Source organism: Bos taurus, chromosome 27, assembly GCF_002263795.3.
Source record: "Bos taurus isolate L1 Dominette 01449 registration number 42190680 breed Hereford chromosome 27, ARS-UCD2.0, whole genome shotgun sequence".
Lineage (NCBI taxonomy): Eukaryota > Metazoa > Chordata > Mammalia > Artiodactyla > Bovidae > Bos > Bos taurus.
In genome coordinates, this window is record NC_037354.1 from 33,375,612 (window position 1) to 33,395,142 (window position 19,531).

At 40.7% G+C, this 19,531-nt stretch overlaps 1 protein-coding gene across 1 annotated transcript in view; it reads left to right on the forward strand.

The window, feature by feature from the left end:
* Window positions 1-11,671: 11,671 nt before the first annotated feature.
* The window catches only part of DDHD2 (DDHD domain containing 2), a 28,891-nt gene continuing 21,031 nt past the window's right edge, over window positions 11,672-19,531 (forward strand). Inside the window, exons 1-7 of the mRNA NM_001075598.2 lie at window positions 11,672-11,902; window positions 13,151-13,378; window positions 14,028-14,215; window positions 15,046-15,135; window positions 15,814-15,934; window positions 18,202-18,291; window positions 19,247-19,382. Coding sequence (NP_001069066.2) covers window positions 13,159-13,378; window positions 14,028-14,215; window positions 15,046-15,135; window positions 15,814-15,934; window positions 18,202-18,291; window positions 19,247-19,382 — 845 coding nt within the window. The 5' untranslated portion in view covers window positions 11,672-11,902; window positions 13,151-13,158. The remainder of the gene's footprint in view (window positions 11,903-13,150; window positions 13,379-14,027; window positions 14,216-15,045; window positions 15,136-15,813; window positions 15,935-18,201; window positions 18,292-19,246; window positions 19,383-19,531) is intronic.

The following is a 19,531-nucleotide window of genomic DNA, read 5'->3' on the forward strand; positions in this document are numbered from 1 at the left end:
TCTTTTCACTAATGCCGTTTCTCTGTTTCAGGATCCAATCCAGGATCCTGCCTCGAATTTAGTTGTCATGTCATCATAGTGTCCTCTGATCTCTGACAGTGTATCCATGACCCCTGACGCGGTAATGTATTTCTGGTGTTACTAACCTTAGCCACTACCTAAGGTGGTGTCTAGAAATCGCTACTGTAAACTTCCTGTGTTTTCCTTTGTAGTGACTGAATGTTTGCTGGAGATAACGTGAGCTATGCAAATGTCCCGTTTCTGCTTAAACTTCAGCCCACTCATTTTTTAATCCATTGGCAGATCTTTCTTGTGTCAGTTACTACTGTGAGGTTCCAGTGTGACTTTGTTTCTCGAAGTCCTTCTGTATTTATTAATTGGATTCCTTCTTAAGGGAGGGCTATTGCTTCTGGATTTATAGTTTTAATTATAATAAGATATTCAGGATAAGTGGAGAAGGAAATGGCAACCCACTCCAGTGTTCATGCCTGGAGAATCCCAGGGACGGAGAAGCCTGGTAGGCTGCAGTCCATGGGGTCGCACAGAGTCGGACACGACTGAAGCGACTTGGCAGCAGCATTCAGGATAAGTACAGACTTAGAACTTAAAGATGTAAACCATGTTAAAATGATTCTAAATGCCAGTGTCAAGGAAAGGAAAACTAAATTGGCAGCCTCTTCCAGAAAATATAGTGAATGTAAGGAAAATTGGTGTTCATTTATTTGTGTGTGGATTTGATTCAGTTCTTGACTTAGTATTCACTCCAGACTGAATTCAAAATGTTTTTGATATTTCAAATCTGGACTTTTAAAAAGTGTCTAATATTACTTTGGGGATAATTTTTGTGAAAATCTTGAATAAAGTTACCCAGATCTGGCATGTTAAACACAACTATCTCTTTTTTATAATAACCACTATTGTTCCAAATACAAACGCCAGTATAAACATTTACACAAGTAAGTCCCGATGAAGTATCAGTGGCATGGGCTAGTCTCTACATTCTTGGTGGGGAATTCTTCCAAATGCTTTGAAAAATAGGGCTTTTAAAACTGATTTTTAGCTGGTTAAAAATCTTCCTACCGTTAGAGGTAGGAAGATTTTTAAGTTGAAGAATATAGATTAAATTGGCATTAAAGTTTTTTGGGGGACGGATACTTGATGACTGGAGTTTTTCATCTTTTTTTTCTTTTTAAAAAAGTTATGAGTTTAAAGACTCAAATAATTCTATAGAAGCTAGCAATTTAAAGTTTATGAAAAGGAGCTCTCTGTCACACTCTCATTTTTCCTTCTACAAAAGTAACCACTTTCAACTAAGTTTTTTTAAGAAAATTCTCTTGATTTTTTTTAACCTTTTAAAAAAATTTGGCTGCACTGTGCAGCTTGTGGGATGTTAGTTACCTGACCAGGGAATGATGATTCTGTGGCCCCCAGCGGTGGAAAGCGTGGTCCTAACCACTGGACCACCAGGGAAATCCCAGTATTTTTAATAACACAGTTGTATTTCTCCCTCTTCATTTGTCAATTTTAGGCTGTTTCTACTTGTTTTCTATTGTAGAAGATGATGGTCTGGTCTCTCTGCCTCTGCCATATACACATTGCAGCCCTCCTCCCTCCAGTTTCTCCATCCACTTACCTGGTAGTTCTGTTGTTCGTTACTATACTATGTAATGCTGACCAGAGTTTATTTGTGTAGTAAACTGGTTACTTTGCCTGAACAACTCCTGGAATTGTGAATGAATGAATTTCCCTGGAATGAATCCTTTGTCTTACTTGGTTTGTTGATGACTTATGACTAATTTGACCTCAAACCCTCCATCATTTGTCTCATCTTCTCTTAAGATGCTCAGATATACGTGGTCAGTTTCAGGCTCCTGGACAAGCTGTGCTCTGGGGCCCTCTGACGGGAGAACGGCTGTGTTCCTGGTGCATACTTATTCTGGTGTCTTCTGTTCATCCTGGGGATTCTCTCCGCCTCTTCTGTTGGATTCTTTTTTTCCTGCAGTCTGTGTCTTTCTCTTTCTTAGTGTTTTCCCTCATTTTGGTCGAGCCTGTTCTCGAGTAGTTTTCTGAAAAAAAAGGTATATAGGAAATAATTTTTTAAATATCTTGCATATTTGAAAAGGTGTTTTCATGATCCTTTGTTTAAAACTTGGTTTTTCTTCTTGGTAGCTTGTAGGCTATTTTTGTCCCCTCTGTTCTGAGTATTTCCTAACAGTATAACATTGGTGTGGGTCTGTTTTTGTCCATTTTCCTGGGCATAATTCATTCTGGAGACACCTGCCCTTAAGTCCTATAATATTTTCTCGGGTTTTTTGTTTCTCTTCCCCCTCCGCTACCCTCATTTCTATTACCTCTTTTTAGAATTCTTGCTGTTTCTGTTACGGATTTCTTAGCCTGGTTCTTTGACTTTTCACTTCAGTTTTCTGCCTTTTTGCTGTCTTTGTGGGAGATTTACTCCCCTTTATCTTCCAACTCACCACTGAATTTTACATTTCCACCTACCATATTTTTAGTTTCTAGAATTTTTTGTTCTCTATGTGATTCCGCTCTTATTTGTGGGGATCTTATAACTCTAAGAACATTAATGGTAATTTCTTGATATTTGTTTCATCTTGAATAATGAATTTCCTACAAATTGTTGTTCCCTTTCTTTTTAGATTGCCATCTTTTTCATGTTAGAGTTTTTTTTGAGATGTCTGTTAGTTCTTAGTTGTGTTTTTATACTGGACACCATTGTTGTTCACTACTGGAGACTCAAAATTGCCTCTAGAAAATGCTTCATGACTATTCTGTTTAATTATTTTTTCATACTCTTTCTTGGAAAGAATATCTGTTTTAAATGGAAATTGAGAAGGGAAGACTATCTGGATAATTTTTACTTCTCTGTGTGGCTCTTCTCATCACAAGTGGTGGACGGTTAGCACACAGTACAAAATGTGAGCAGAGGAGACGCCAGCTACTGAGAAGGGAGGATTTAGGGGTTTCTGAGATCAGAGCACATTTGCTCTAGCCAACTCTTTTATTTCACAATATACACCTTACCCTGGTAGAATGCCAAGAGTAGTGTTGCCAGATAAAATATAGGACTCTCAGTTACATTTGAATTTCAGATAAACAACAACTCATCTTCTAGTATCAGTGTGTTCCTCATATTGCATGGGACATAATGATACTAAAAATAATTGTTTTTCTGAAATCCAGATTAACTAGGGATATAGTCTCATCCCTCAGTATGGGTGGGGGATTGGTTCCAGTACAAAAACCATGGATGCTCAAGTCTCTTATATAAAAATGGTGTAGTAATTGCATAAAACCTAGGTTTATCCTCCCATATACTTCAAATCACCTCTAGATTAGTTATAATACTTAATACAATGTAAATGCTATGTAAATAGTTGTAAATACAATGTAAATGCTATGTAAATAGTTGCTGAATGTGTAGCAAATTCAAGTGTTTGCTTTTTGGAACTTGACTGAACTTTTTTTCTTCTTTCCAAATATTGTCAACCCATGGTTGGCTGAATCCGTGAATGTGGAACTCATGGATAGGAGTGCCAGTTGTATTGTATTCTTTCTTTCTTTATTTTTTGGCCGTGCTGAGCAGCTTGTGGGAATCTTAGTTCCCACCAGGGATTGAAGCCCAGCCCTCAGCAATGCCAGAGTGGAGTCCTAACCACTGGACTGCCAGGGGATGCCCTGTATGGTATCTTTTTAATTAAAGTTTTTGTTCTGAGGTAATTTGTTAGTTCACAGACGAACTAACTCTGCAATAATGCAGAGCTTTCCTGTGCCCCTTACACAGTTTCTTCCAATGGCAACATCTCACAGAACTTCACCGCCACGTCACCACCAGGATGTGGACATTGATACGGAACAAGATGCAGAACAGTCCCATCGCCACCGCCGTTCCTCCTGTTGACCTTTCACAGCCACCCCTGCTTCTCCTTTCCCTCCACACTAAATCCGTGGCAATCACAAATCTGTTCTCCATTTCTGAATTTTGTCATTTTGAGAACGTTACAGAAATAGAATTGTATGGTATGTGATCATTAGAGGTTGGGTTTTTTGCCCACTCAGCAAAATTCTCTTGACATTCATCCAAGTTGTTTCCTGTATCTGTAGTTCTTTTTTATTGCTAATTAGTAGTTTGTGATATGGATGTACCTTTGTTCAACCTTCACCTGTGGAAGGATATCTGGGTGGTTTCAGTTTAGGGCTATTATGAATAAAGCTGCTATGTACATTCATGCACAGGTTTTTGTGTGGACATGGTTTTCATTTCTTTGGGATAAATGCCCAGGAGTGCCATTCTGGGTCATACGATATGTGCATGTTTAATTTTTTAGGGGACTACCAGACTTTCCTAAAAGTGAGGTTGTACCATTTGCATTCCCACCAGCAGTGTGGGAGTTTCTCTGTATGCTTGCCAGCATTTGGTGGTGTCAGTTTTTTATTTTGACCATTCTGATCAGTGTGTAATGATATCTCATTGTGCTTTTAACTTTCATTTCCTTAATGGTTAACAATGTTGAACCTCTTCTCATGCTTATTTGCCAGTTGTATATGCTCTTCTGTAAAAATGTCCCTGTGTGTCTTTTGCTCATTTTCTAACTATTTATTTTAATAAATTTCTTATTTTAGAATAGTTTAGATTTATAGAGGGATTATGATATACAGAGATCCAACATATACTACACCATCAACATGTTAAATTAGTGGTGTGTATTTGTCACAACTAACGGATCAGTACTGATACATTCTTATTGACTAAAGTCTATACTTTATCCAGATTTCCTTTGTTTTTACCTAACACCGTTTTCCTTTTCCTGGATCCCACCTAGGATACTGTATTACATTGAGTCATCATATCTCCTTAGGAGCCTCTTGGCCATGACAGTTTCTCAGAATTTCCTTGTTTTGTTTTGGCCTCACTGTGAGGCTTGTGGAATCTCAATTCCTTGACCAGGGATTGAATCTGGGTTTGGGTGGATAGCATAGAGTCCTGACCACCAGCCCACCGGAGAACCCCCATGACTTTCCTTGTTTTTGATAACCTGTATGGTTTTGAGGAGTGCAGTTCAGATGTTTCATAGAATGCCCCTCAACTGGGATTTATTTCGTCTGATGTTTTTCTCCTGATCACACTGGGGCTTGTGTTTTGGGGAGGAAGACCACAGAGGTGAATGCCCTTTCTCATCAGACATTGAATGGCTATACTGTCGACGCAGCTTATCCTGTCGATGCTAACCTGTCATCACCTGGCTCAGGTGGAGCCTGTCAGGTTTCTCCACTACAGTCTTTTTTGCGCCACTCCCCCACCCCCCACCCCCACTTCCAAACTGTATTCTTTGGAAGAAAGTCCCTGTCCTCCAACTCATTCAGAGTATTTATTGGTTAACTCTTAAGACTCTCCCTGCAAGGTATATTTGTTGATTGTCTCCCATTTATGTATTTCTTTATATCTGAGTGGACCCATATTTATTTATTTTATACTTTATGTTATGATCTGCTGCTGCTGCTGCTAAGTCACTTCAGTCGTGTCCGACTCTGTGAGACCCCATAGATGGCAGCCTACCAGGCTCCCCCGTCCCTGGGATTCTCCAGGCAAGAACACTGGAGTGGATTGCCATTTCCTTCTCCAATGCATGAAAGTGAAAAGTGAAAGTGAAGTCGCTTAGTCGTGTCCGACTCTGAGCGACCCATGGACTGCAGCCTACCAGGCTCTTCCGTACATGGGATTTTCTAGGCAAGAGTACTGGAGGGAGTGCCATTGCCTTCTCCATGTTATGATCTAGTGCTACCTTATTTACTTTTGGCCATTGGGAGCTCTTTCAGTTGTGTCCTTTTGACATATATACCCCCATGGTTGTGTGGGGCTTTTTTCTGGGAGCCCAGCACTACATGGGTCTCCAGGCTCATCTTGTATATTCCTGTTTAGTCCTAGAAGCAATTATTCTTCCTGCTCCTTGTTCCTGAAGAATGGCATTGAAACCAAATTTGGGTTCCATTGATTGTCTTTTCACTGTTGACTTTTGAGACTTGTTTGTGTTTTCTAGATACTGGTCTTTTGTCAGATTGGTGGGTTGCAAATATTTTATCCTAGTCTGTGGCTTGTCTTTTCATCCTGCTAACAGTTTTTCACAGAGCAAAAGTTTTTAATTTTGATGAAATCCTATTTATCAGTTTTTCCTTTTAAGGACTTTTGGTATCAAGTCTCTGAGAACTCATTATTCTTCCTGAAGATTTTCTCTGATTGTTTCTTGAAGTGTTTTATTTTACTTTTGCACTTGCTACATTTGCATATGCTCACTCTGACAACCCTAGCTAAGAGGAAACCTTGGTCTGATGGAAGCCTCCAGGGGCCTGAGGAGAGATGCCTTGCTGTACAGTTTCAATCGAAGTTATCAGCTCAAAACAACCTTCACTGAAATAAGAGACAACACAAGGAAAAGTACAAGTCACTTTCCTCAAAGCGAAAAAACTAAAAGCTAAGATTACTTAAGTTGGGGGCAAAAGTATTCAGTTGTGGCTATAAAGTAATAAAATGCATTCTTAGGAATGGTTTATGAACTTATAAAAATCGCCAACTTTGGGCTGGAAAAGAACATCACTCTGATGTCTTTGTGGTTCCTCTTGTTCTAACTTCTTTTATAAAACAAAGTCAGTTCATGGTACTTGCCTCACAGTAGCAGCCTGTATGTTCTTGATTACAATGTAGAGTCATGACCCCTCTGATTAACTATCTCGGGCATGGATCTGAAATGTAAAGAATCTACTTAGCACACTCTTCTGATCATCAGAGTTTGAGAATCACTGTCACAGCCCAAGGCCCCAGCCTTGTTATCTTAGAGTCAGTGCATCAGAGACATCTGTGGAGTCGTCTCAACTTTTGATGCCTAGGTGTCCACCAGGGATTGAGAACCTCTCCAAACACAGCCTGTCCTCAGAACACTTAATGCCTTGATAGGCACTCCACGCAATACCTTTTTAATATTGAAATACGACTTATTCTCGAAAGAAGTGGGAAACTTGCAATTTATACTTCTTAAGGCAGTGTTTCTCAAAGTGTGGATCTCATGCTGCTGCTAAGTCGCTTCAGTCGTGTCCAACTCTTAGCGACCCCATGGACTGCAGCCCACCAGGCTCCCCCGTCCCTGGGATTCTCCAGGCAAGAACACTGGAGTGGGTTGCCATTTCCTTCTCCAATGCATGAAAGTGAAAAGTGAAAGTGAAGTCGCTCAGTCGTGTCCAACTCTTAGCGACCCCATGGACTGAAGCCTACCAGGCTCCTCCGTCCATGGGATTTTCCAGGCAAGAGTACTGGAGTGGGGTGCCATTGCCTTCTCCTATGCTTCCAAATCACCTAGAGGGCTTGTTTAAAATGCAGATTCCTGAATCCCACTGAAGACCTACTGAATGATAACTTTTAGAGGTATGCCTGGACATTTGATTACTCCCTCTTTTGTAACTACTGGTGTATCTGGTCTCTGTTACAGCACTGGATAAGATGTATTTGTTTACCTGCTTGTCTCTCCTATTGAGACTGTGAACTCCTTCAGGGTAGGTATTGTTATTCCAAGCCCCAGATTAGGCACACTTAATTGTTGTATAGTTCTCAAAGGGTGGTCCGTGGAGGCTGGGAGTCTTAGAGATCCCTTTAAGGGTCACGAGATGCAAACTGTTTTCCCAGTAGTACTAGGACTCGATGTGCCTTTTTTGCTTCGTTGCTGCCATTTGCACTGTTGATGGAAAATCAGTGGTGGGTAAAATTGCTGGTGCCTTTCCAGGAATTAAGGCAGTGGAAACACATTGTGCTATTCGTCATTGTATTGTCCACTGTCATGCATTTGTAAAAAAAAAAAAATGCCAGTTTCACTTAAAAATATACTTCATGCTGCTGCTGCTGCTAAGTCGCTTCAGTCGTGCCCGACTATGCGACCCCAAAGACGGCAGCCTGGTGGCTCCCCCGTCCCTGGGATTCTCCAGGCAAGAACACTGGAGTGGGTTGCCATTTCCTTCTCCAGCGCATGAAGGTGAAAAGTGAAAGTGAAGTTGCTCAGTCGAGTCCGACTCTTCTCGACCCCATGGACTGCAGCCCACCAGGCTCCTCCGTCCATGGGATTTTCCAGGCAAGAGTAGTGGAGTGGGGTGCCATCGCCTTCTCCATACTTCATGAAGAGTAAATTATTAATTTTATTAACTCTTAACCCTTGAGTTCACACCTTTTTGACATTCTATGTGACAAAATGGTTAGGATGCATGAAACAGTTCTGCAGGCTAAAACTACACTGCTGAAAAAGGGTTTCCAGACCCAATTTCAACTGTGTATGTGGAGGTGGAGGCCTCCCCACACCAACAAGCAATTCTTGAACCCCCAGCAGGGTGTCCAAGAATTCAAGTCATTTTTGACCCTGTCTACCGGGTACAGAATCAGATTCCACACGTAAAGGGTTCAGCCCCACAGGACCGTCCTCCACTCTAGGTGCCAGTCACACATCTAGGTCGTTACCTGTGCTTCTGACCAACTGGCTGCAAATCAGAGGTTCCCATGACTTGCTCCTCAGCTTCAGTGAATTTGCCAGGACAGCTCACAAATCCTGGGAAAACCCATCTATTTACTAGATTTCCAGTTTATACATAGGGTATGAGATATAGGGCATGGCCTGGTGGAAGGGGGCAGGGCTTCCATGCCCTCTCCAGGTACATGGGTCCCCCTGATCTTCACAGGTGTTCTCCAACCTGGAAACTCTTTGAACCCTGGCCTCTGGATTTTTAGTGAGGCTTCATTGCAAAGGCATGACTAAGTCATTGGCCATTGGCAACTAATTCAACCTTTAACCCCTCTGCCCTCCCCCGGAGGCTGGGCATTGGGACTGAAAGTTACCACCCTCTAATCACATGGTTGATTCTCCAGAGAAGCAGCTCCCCCTCTTTCTGTCCCAGAGTCACTTTCCCTGAGGTATTTTAGGACCTGAGGATGAGAGTTCAAATATTATCCCACTGCTTTTATAGCTCAGGCAAGTCCAAGGGTTTGGAGAGCTGTGAGCTAGGATTTGTGAATTGAATATACATATTCATCTGAATGGGACTTCCCTGATAGGTCAGTTGGTAAAGAATCCGCCTGTGATGCAGGAGACCCCGGTTCAATTGCTGGGTTGGGAAGATCCCCTGAAGAAGGGATAGGCTACCCACTCCAGTATTGGGCTTCCCTTGTGGCTCAGCTGGTAAAGAATCCACCTGCAATGGGAGACCTGGGTTTGATCCTTGGGTTGGGAAGATACCCTGGAGAAGGGAAAGGCTGCCCACTCCAGTATTCTGGCCTGGAGAATTCCATGGACTGTATAGTCCATGGGGTCGGGTCACAAAGAGTCGGATACAGCGGAGTGACTTTTCACTTTCATACATCTGAATGACCGAATAGATGTTTTTCCTGTAAGTCACAATACCACAGCTGGTCTTGTGAGGAAAAAGCACATGCAACTAACATACTGGACTTGAAAACTAGCTGCTCTTTTTCCTGGAACATCATTTTTATTTGAAAGTACAAATAACACAAAAACTGTGGCTATGCAGATTTAGGTATTTGGCAGAACTTTTCTTGAAAACCAAGTGAGCTTGTCGCTTCAAGGAGCACAACTGACAGTATTTGTTGCTAATGATGAAATTAGACCTTTAAAGAAAAAGGAATTTTGGAAAACTTACCTTGTTTGAGCTTGACAGCTTCCTAATACTTAAAAATGCTTTTCTAATTAGATTGGTGGTAATTAAAAAGATAATGAAGTATGTTAACATTTGAAAGACTGCATAGCTCAGTGAACTATTTTCCAAATCAATGCATGATGCCATCAATCATGCATGAGTAAAAGATCCAGTTAAAGTACAGAATAAACCAATGGGTTTTAATGTATCAGAGAACAAAAATTCACTAATAGTTTTCAGATCCCACATTGCAGTTAACTTTTAAGGAGCTACCATTTGTTGAATTTTAGTGCAGTATTAGAATATCCTACAATTTATCTCAAAAGGCTATTAAAAGACTTCTCCATCTACACAGTTCAGTGAGGCTGGATTTTCTTCATATATTGTACTTCAACCAAAACTAAAATTGTATTAATAACAGGTTGAATGCAGAGGCAAATACACGAATCCAATGGCTTTCTATTAAGCCAGACATTAAAGAAATTTACAAAAATGAAAGCAATATTCTTTGATTAAAAAAAATGTTTGGAAAATATTTTCCCACAAAAATATTTACATGAAATGGATTCTTATTTTCAAATAAATTGTTTAAATTTCTCAGTGGTAACATGTAGTACACTAAATCATGATAGACCCTGTCTACAGGGTTCTCAGCAGTTAGTATAGAGGGTACTGAGAGCCTCCCCCCAAAACTGAACCACCTGGTATGGAGGCTGCATCAGGGATTTGGAGAAAGAGGAGCTTGGAATTCAAGTTCCAATTCTATCACTAAACTGATTTTAGGTTAAGTTACTTAGGTGCAGGCTCAGAAAACAGAGCATGGGTTTACAGCTCCATCACTTGCTGGTAGCATGTTAACTACCTCTGCAAATAGAGATAACCTACAAAACCCTGTTGCTGTGAGAATTAAATGGGATTATACTTGTAAAATGCTTACAACTGTACCTAGAACATGGTAAGAGCTCAGTAAAAGCCAGCTACTGTTATTAGTTACATTAGTCATCTAACAGCATCCTAGTAACTGGCTTGCTTTATCCTCTGCAGAGAACTGAAGCTATTCAGGTGTTATAAATTTGAGAAGGTATAAGTAAACTTGTGGATAATTGTGTGTGGCTTAAACAGTAAGAGAGTATGTTACAAAAACTTTTAGTTTTCCTATTCTCAGCTTTTGAAGAAATTAGATTGACAAACATCCCCTGAACCCTTGCCCTATAATTTAGTTAGGAAACAGAAAAGTATTGTAGGCCCAAAGGAATTGAGGTCTTGCAGAAAACTAAATCCTCAGGAGATCTGGGCAGCTCTACTACTTAAGAAATTCATTTAAACTCTTGACCTCAGTCATGTCATCTTGTTAAGACAAAAATATCACCTCCGACCTCCCTTGCGGCTTCTGAATCCTGCCAAGCTCACCTCAACATCTTTTAAATACACCTTTTCGGCAGCCTCGAAATCCTAATAAACGCCAGGAAGAAGGGCAAAGCCCCAAAGATCTTTTTCCCCTTGCAAATGCCAACATGTGTGTTCTCAGCACCCAGAAGCGAAGGTCTGGACAGCCGCAGCTGCTGCCAGCGCCCTGCCCAACTTTTCAGCAGGGGGTAGCATGCCAGCGTCCTCGCACCATTCTGGCCATTAGCAGGTCAGCCGGGGTACCACGGGGGCCAGGACGTCTGTCTTCCTCTCTATAAAGTGAAGAGGCTGGGCTCGTTTATCCTTGCTCGAAGAACCTTGGCTTTCACCGAGACTTGACAGGCTTTCCACTCGTAACGCCTCAGGCCGCGTCCCTCCCTTCCAAAGACCTCCTGAGCCTTGTGCCGAGAACCCGCGGGAGGCTTCGGAGCGGAGGGCACGCCGCACGCAACACCCACTAGTCCCACGCGCCGACCTCCAGCCGGTTCCGAGGATAACATCTCGCGCGAGTCCCTCCACCTCTCGCGACACTTCCTGCCAGCGCCCCTGCGGGTCTCCAAGCCCCGGCCGTCGCTCCACTGCGCGCTCCCCGTCACCTCAGCTCTCTGCTCTCGGCGGCCCGGCCGGCTGGCAGCTCGCCTACTGGGAGCGCGGTGGAGAACGGTGTTGGCGCGAATCCCGCGGGCCCGCAAGCTCCGCCCCGCCCCGCCCCGGCTCGCGGGGCAGGCTTCCGCGGGGACATGTCGTGCCCCTCTGAGCGAGGGCAGCAGAGCGCGAGAGGCTGTGAGGTAGCCAGGTGAGTCCGCGGCGGCCGGGCCCCGGGCCCCCGACCCGAGGGGCGGCTGGGAGGCCCTGCGGGATGGAGATGCCAGGAGCGGAGGAGGGCGCGATGCCCGGAGGCAGGGAAGCGGGGGCCCGGGAGGACCAGCCCCGGCGGGGCGGGGGGTGGCCTCGGTCTCAGGGACGCGGCCTGGGCCCTCTTGGTATCGACGGCTCCTGGAGGCGCCGGGAAGTCATCCGGTTTCCACCCGCGTCCCGCTGCTCGCTGCGGGGCTGGAGGCGGGACGGGGAGAGGCGTCCGCGAGTCCTGAGGTCTCAAACCTGGGTCGCAGGAGGCCCGGGGTCCTGGGGAGAGGGGACATGCGAGGTGGTGGAGGTAAATTCGTGCTGGAGAGAAAAAAAGATAAAAAGTGGCGGAAGCCGGGGAGCGGCGGCTCAGAGGAAGGCCGGGTGTTCTCGGTCCAGCTGCACTGAGTGCCGAGGTGGTCTCGCCTGCTCCCCTCGCCGGAGCCTGGGTTTCCCTTTTGTGGTCTGTCTGCAGCGTTGGTTAGTCTCTGCCGAGCGGTGAAGGGGAAACACAATGGTCAGTCTTCCTTGGGGCAAGAAGGTCACTTGCTACTTTTTTCCTCTTGAAACCTGGACCGTGCGAGTGGGCGCGCGCCTGCGCGCAGTGGCCCAAGCGAGGGTTCGCGTTTTCAGAAATTTGTACCTTCGTCCGTGCTTCAGCACCCTTCAAGGATTGATAAGAAGTGACTGTTACCTTAAATGAATAGTTTTATTTTCAGTGTTGTAATTCCCGTAATCTGGAGCCTAAAAGCAGGTGTTATTAAAAACAGTTGGAGTAAATGTTTTTGGCTTTGGCACTAGATTTATATTGGAAATTGGGGTAAAGTGGTTTGGGGTGTTTTTGCAATCAAGATTTTGACCATGCGTTTCTCATGATTCCAGTTTTGTTTAATTAAAATCGTAGTTTTCTGGGAGGATTGGGAGATCAGTGCAAAGCCCGTTGATCTAACTATAAGAAGCATTTTGTTTAAAGCCTCCTTCCCTCCCTAAAAAAAACAAAAACCAACCAAACAAAAAGCTGTTAATTTGTTATTTATATTTTAAATTGTGTGGCTGCCTTAGGTGTTGTCTTTTTTTTTTTTCCCAGAAATTCCTCCTAAAAATAACCCTGTTTTGTGTGTGTGTGTCTGTGTGTATGAACAATTACACTGTTAATAGAAGGAAATTTTTTTTCTGAGAGTTTTCTTTTGTCTTTTAGAGAACAAAATGTCATCAGTGGAGTCACAGCAGGAACAGTCGTCCCAGTCAGACCCATCTCCATCACCAAATTCATGTAGTTCCTTTGAGCTCCTAGACATGGATGCTGGCAGTTTGTATGAACCAGTTTCTCCTCATTGGTTTTATTGTAAGATAATAGATTCTAAGGAGACATGGATTCCTTTCAACTCGCAGGATTCACAGCAGCTGGAAGAGGCATACAGCTCTGGTAGGGTGAAAGTGATGACTTGTAACAGGCGAGGACTTACTGTCATTCCTTTAAAACTGTAATATGATAGTCATTATAGTGAGTGCTGTTTCTAGTTATCTCCTATAGCATTTTAATACTGAAGTTCTGCATTACTGTCCAGTGAGTTTATAATATTCAAAATTTGGTCTGTATTTTGAAAACAGTGCCTATTGTAATTTCTGCATAGTTATCCAATAATGTTTCTTATGTTTCAGTTTTTGTTTAAAAAGAATGGTGGGTGGTAGTATCATATTGCAAAAGAATGAATTCTTTAATTTTTCACTTGTTTTTTCTATGCTGGTTAGTACTTTATCATCATGAGGTCATTAATTTACCTTTTGACCCCTTAAGCAAAAAATTCAGGAAAGCTTTCTTATTTACAGTTGTTTTTTTTTTAAGGGATACTATAATCTCCTCAGAAAAAGAGCAAAATAGTATTTGGGTATTATTTTTTTCATGTTTCATTAAAGCCAAGAATGATTTTGATGGTTTAGCCAAGAAGAAAGGAATCATTCATGTGCTTTATAACATTATTTAGCATATAACTCAGAGTTGTATTTTGGGAGTGGCAGTTGTATTTTATTTTGCTATACTATGTGCTGCTTTTCCCCTTTCCAATCCTCAATAGGAAAAGATTGTGATAGAATTGTTCCCACTGATGGGGGTAGATATGATGTTCATTTGGGGGAGAGGATGCGGTATGCTGTTTACTGGGATGAGCTGGCTTCAGAAGTGAGACGATGTACCTGGTTTTACAAAGGAGACAAAGATAATAAGTATGTTCCATACTCGGAGAGCTTCAGCGAAGTTCTAGAGGTATTCCTTTGACCTCTTTTACTCATTTTCTTCCTTTTCTTCTCTTATTTAATAATCTTTTCTTCCTCTTTGTGACTTATTTTGTGAATTTATAAAGAGAGCTTGGTTCTATCTGCATCACAGTTTATGGCATTTCTTTTTGCAAGTCCGTTTCAGGATAAAGTAGTTTTCAGATTTTAAAATATTACAGAAACTGTTTATGTCTTTAAAAATTTTTTTCTCTAATGGTGATCATTGTTAGTATTTAAACTATGACCATGAAGTTGTTCATTTTTGCTTTTATTTTTCTTGCTCTGAAACTATTCTGAAATTTGCTTTAAATTGGAGTAGGACATTAATATTGTTGAAAGAAATAAATCAAAATGTGAACAATGATTATTTCTAGTCTAGATGATGGAATTAGGACTGATTTTTGTCTTTGTTCTGATACTTATTGTAATTTTAAAAGAATTTTAAAATTTGATAAATCAAGAGAAGGAACTGTATATGTAATATCCTAATTTTGTGGATAATATACATGCATTAATATCATTGAAAGAAATATATCAAAATGTGTATTGATGTCGGAAGCCACTTTAGGCATTACTGACAGTGTATAGCTGTTTTTTCCAGTCTAGATGATAGAAGCAGAATGATTATTTTTTGTTGATTGTTTTTTGTTTTATTCTATACTAGTGTCTGTTGTCATTTAAAGAGAATTAAAATAAATTTGATAAATTGGAGTAAGATATTCTTACTGTAATTGTTTATCTAGCAGTATTCTTGTAGAGAGGTTCAATTTTAATAGAAAAGCCATTAGAGAAATCTAATGAAATGTGTCTTGTTTTAAGGAAACTTACATGCTTGCTGTAACTCTGGATGAATGGAAAAAGAAATTGGAGTCTCCCAACAGAGAAATTATTATATTACACAATCCAAAGGTAAAGCAAATTAAGGCCCTTCTTCTTCTTCTTTTTTTTTTTTTTTTTAAGGCCCTTCTTTAATGATAGGATTGGGCTTCCCTGGTGGCTCAGAGGTTAAAGCCTCTGCCCACAATGCGGGAGACCTGGATTCAATCCCTGGGTCAGGAAGATCCCCTGGAGAAGGAAATGGCAACCCACTCTAGTATTTTTGCCTGGAGAATCCCATGGGTGGAGGAGCCTGGTGGGCTATAGTCCACAGGGTCTCGAAGAGACTGAGGGACTTCACTTTGACTTTAATGATAGGATTAAGATTAATTGAGTTACTAAAGAGAATGCAATTAATTCTTAGTGGTTTCTTTTTTCTAGCGATTCTACATAGGATAACCTTTGGAAATTTTTATATTGCATTCATAAGAATCTGCCTGCAATGCAGGAGCCCCAGGTTTGATCCTTGGGTTGGGAAAATTCCCCTGGAGAAGGAAATGACAATCCATTCCATTATTCTTGCCTGGTGACTTCTATGGACAGAGGAGCCTGGTGGGCTACAGCTCATGGGATTACAGAGTTGGACACAACTGAGTGACTTTCTCTTTCACACTTTATGTTTTGAAAGACTTGTCCCCACCCCTCAGAAGGTATTAAGATGTCTTTAATGTAGAATAAATATCTTTATTGCTCTGATCTTTTTTATTTAAGCTTATGGTGCATTACCAGCCAGTTGCAGGGTCCGATGAATGGGGTTCAGCACCTGCTGAGCAAGGTCGACCTCGAACAGTGAAGAGGGGGGTTGAGAACATCTCTGTTGACATTCACTGTGGTAATGTTAATCATTCATTTTTTTCTTATCTTCTGATATACTTGTTTATGACTTAAACTGTGGACTTTTTCTATGATATTGATTACCTTGAGGCTTAAAAAATGGTCTTTAATCCAATGGGCTTATTCTAAGTTAAGATTAGTATTACTTGATCTAGTGAGAATCTTAATAGGTATAAAAATCTCTTTTGAAGTTGCTAAGTATATATGGTGGGATGGATAAAATTTGGGCACTACTAATCAGGAAGTCACTAAGTACAAATAAACTGCTTTAGTCCTAATTCTAAGAAATGTGATTCTTCCTGCTTGCTTATTTATTCCTGGTAACTTGTGTCCTTGAAGTTTTTCAACCAGGGGAAACTATTTTTTATTAAGACCCTGATGGTTATCCACTGGTCTCTAGCTAGGGGCATTTATGGTTGGTTTTGTAATATATTTAACTGGATTATAAAATTCCTTTTAAGTATTCTGTCAATGCCAAATTATCTGAATTTGGTAACTGCCCTCTGTTATACAAGAGACTATTCTTAGGAAACACACAAAATATTAACGGTTTAAAGAGATGTGATGTCTGTAGTTTGATAATGTATGCAGCCTACTCCCAAATGGTTCTAAAAATAAATGTGTGTGAACAATGGTAAAGTATGGAATCTGTGTGAAAAAGAGATTTTTTGTACTATTCTTTCAAGTTTTCTGTAAGATTGCAGTTGTTTCAAAATAAAAAGTTTAAAAATCCTGAAAAATTCTTTCACTGACTTACTGGGTTAGTGCAAACCTAATTGTAGTTTTGGACCATGAATTTTAAATCATTATAGCTAGGCTCAAACATGTTTTTATTAATCAAAATAGGAACCATTTCAATCAACACATTTTTGCCAACAATAAATAAGTTTTATTCCTGTAGCATAAAAATCCATGCTTCCAGATTTGACAGACTCTTTGGAAAGCATTTTTTGCCTCATTCTGGTTGTGAAAGTTTTCCCTGCAAAAAGTTGTCAAGATGCTTGAAGAAGTAGTAGTCAGTTGGCAAGAGGTCGGGTGAATACGGCAGATGAAGTAAAACTATGTAGCCCAATTTGTTCAACTTTTGAAGTGTTGTTTGTGCAACGTGGGGTTGGGTGCTGTTGTGCAGAAGAATCGGGCCCTTTCTGTTGACCAATGCCGGCTTCAGGCGTTGCAGTTCTCAGTACATCTCATTGATTTGCTGAGCATACTTCTCAGATGTAATGGTTTCGCTGGGATTCAGAAAGCTGTAGTGGATCAAACTGGCAGCAAACCACCAAACAGTGACCTTGACTTTTTTTTGGTACACCTTTAGCTTTGGGAAACGCTTTGGAACTTCTTGGTTCAGCCACTGAGCTGGCTGTCGCCGGTCGTTGTATAAAATCTACTTTTTGTCCCATGTCACAATCTGATCAAGAAATAATTCATTATTGTTGCACAGAATAAGAGAAGATGACACTTCAACGACAATTTTTTCAATTTTCGGTCAGCTCATGAGGCACCCACTAAGCGAACCTTTTCACCTTTCTAATTTGCATCAAATGCTGAACAGCTGTAGAAGGTCGATGCTGAGTTCTTCTGCAACTTCTTGTTAGTTTTAAGAGGGTCAGCTTTGATGATGGCTCTCAGTTGGTCATTATCAACTTCCAGTGGCTGGCCAGTATGCTCTTCATCTTCAAGGCTGTCATCTCCTTTGCAAAACTTCTTCAACCACTGCTGCACTGTACGTTCATTAGCAGTTCCTAGGCTAAATGTACTGTTGATGTTGCACGTTATCTCCGCTGCTTTACAACCCATTTTGACCTTATTTAAGAAAATCACTCGAATTTGCTTTTTGTCTAACATCATTTTCATAGTCTAAAATAAGAATAAAATAAACAGCAAGTAATAGTACTTAGCAAAGAAAGAAGGTGAGAAATGTGTATTAAAACACATTTAGATGTTAGATCTATAACATAATCACATTTATTTAAAATGTTTTCCAATATCAAATGGCAAAGTTCAACAATGCAAAAACCGCAATTACTCTTGCACCAACCAAATATTTTTAAGATAAATTAGAAACACTTTTGAGATAAATTAGAAACAAAGTAAAATCGCAATATTTTTACTAAGTAGTGAAATATAGGAAAATATGTGTCTTTAAAAAAAAATCTGCTCATATTTTAACCTGCCCATTTCTATTACCTACTTGTTGTGAATGTTTGATTTTGGAATACATGACTGGTTATACTGAATAACTTTTCTTTATAATTTCACTTGTAGGGGAACCTTTACAAATAGATCACTTGGTTTTTGTAGTCCATGGGATCGGACCTGCTTGTGATCTCCGCTTTCGAAGCATTGTACAGTGTGGTAGGTTCGCAAAGCGTGTCAGGTTAGATCATGTAAAGGGACTGTTAGTGCTCCTCTGAGCTGAGATAGTGTTGTCTTAGGCTGTCCTCTTAGCTGCATAATAAGATTTGGAGAGCTGAAGACAGGTGGCAAGGTAGTAAAGCCTCCCAGCTTAGACCTAAAGTGCTAGTAACTTCCTTAGGCTAATAGGTTTATACTCTTAACTAAGTTCTTGAGTGAATAAGCCTTCAAGTCTGATAAAATTGTTTTATGATGTGATTGTCCTGTTTGTAACTATTCCAAATTTAAAGGGAACCATAAATATGTGACCATAAAGATAATCTAGTTTAAATGAACAACTGAAACCTACATTTTTTTAACTTAGACTGTGATAAACCTCATGATACTCTGGAATATTTAGGTCATTAACTTGATTTCATGGGGTCGCAAAGAGTCGGACACGACTGAGCGGCTGATCTGATCTGATCTCTGAACTTGATTTTGAAAGGTAGTATTCATAGTCTAATTGTCCCAATTTGGGAGTCTTATCCTAATGACTAATGCTTCTAAGCATAAACTTTCTAGAAGGTTAAGATCAATGTAATATGAATTCTAAACATCAGTGGTTTTCCTAAAATATTGGATAATGAATGATTGTTTGAGTGCAAGGCCAACTGACATCGTCAAGTGATTCTTTTAAAAAAATAAAACAGTTCATCTGACACAGAAGTTTTGAACTTAGCGTGTGTGTGTTTAATGAAAATGTTTTGTATAGTATAAGCAGTTCTATATGAAAGGAGTGTCTTTTCCTATACGCAGTATTAATTTTTCTTAAATATCGCTCTAGTTTTGGCTCTGGTCAGTAGGTGCTCTAAGCAAATGTAGATGAGTGTGGTATAATCGTATGATCTGTTGCATCCTAATTCTGTGAATTGATTGCTTCACTGTTAATGCATTAGTTAATTTTCTTTTCTAGTTAATGATTTTCGCAGTGTTTCTTTGAACCTGCTACAGACTCATTTTAAGAAAGCCCAAGAAAATCAGCAGATTGGGAGGGTAGAATTTCTCCCAGTCAACTGGCACAGTCCCTTGCATTCCACTGGTGTAGATGTGTGAGTAGTACTTTACACCTTTGAGTTGTTACCTGTGATTGTAATGTTTTCTGATCATTAATATGCTTAGGAACATCTCTGCTGTTAGCTGAGAGTGTATATAAAATTCTGTTCAACAAAAAACTTTTTGTACTTCTGTGTCATTTTCT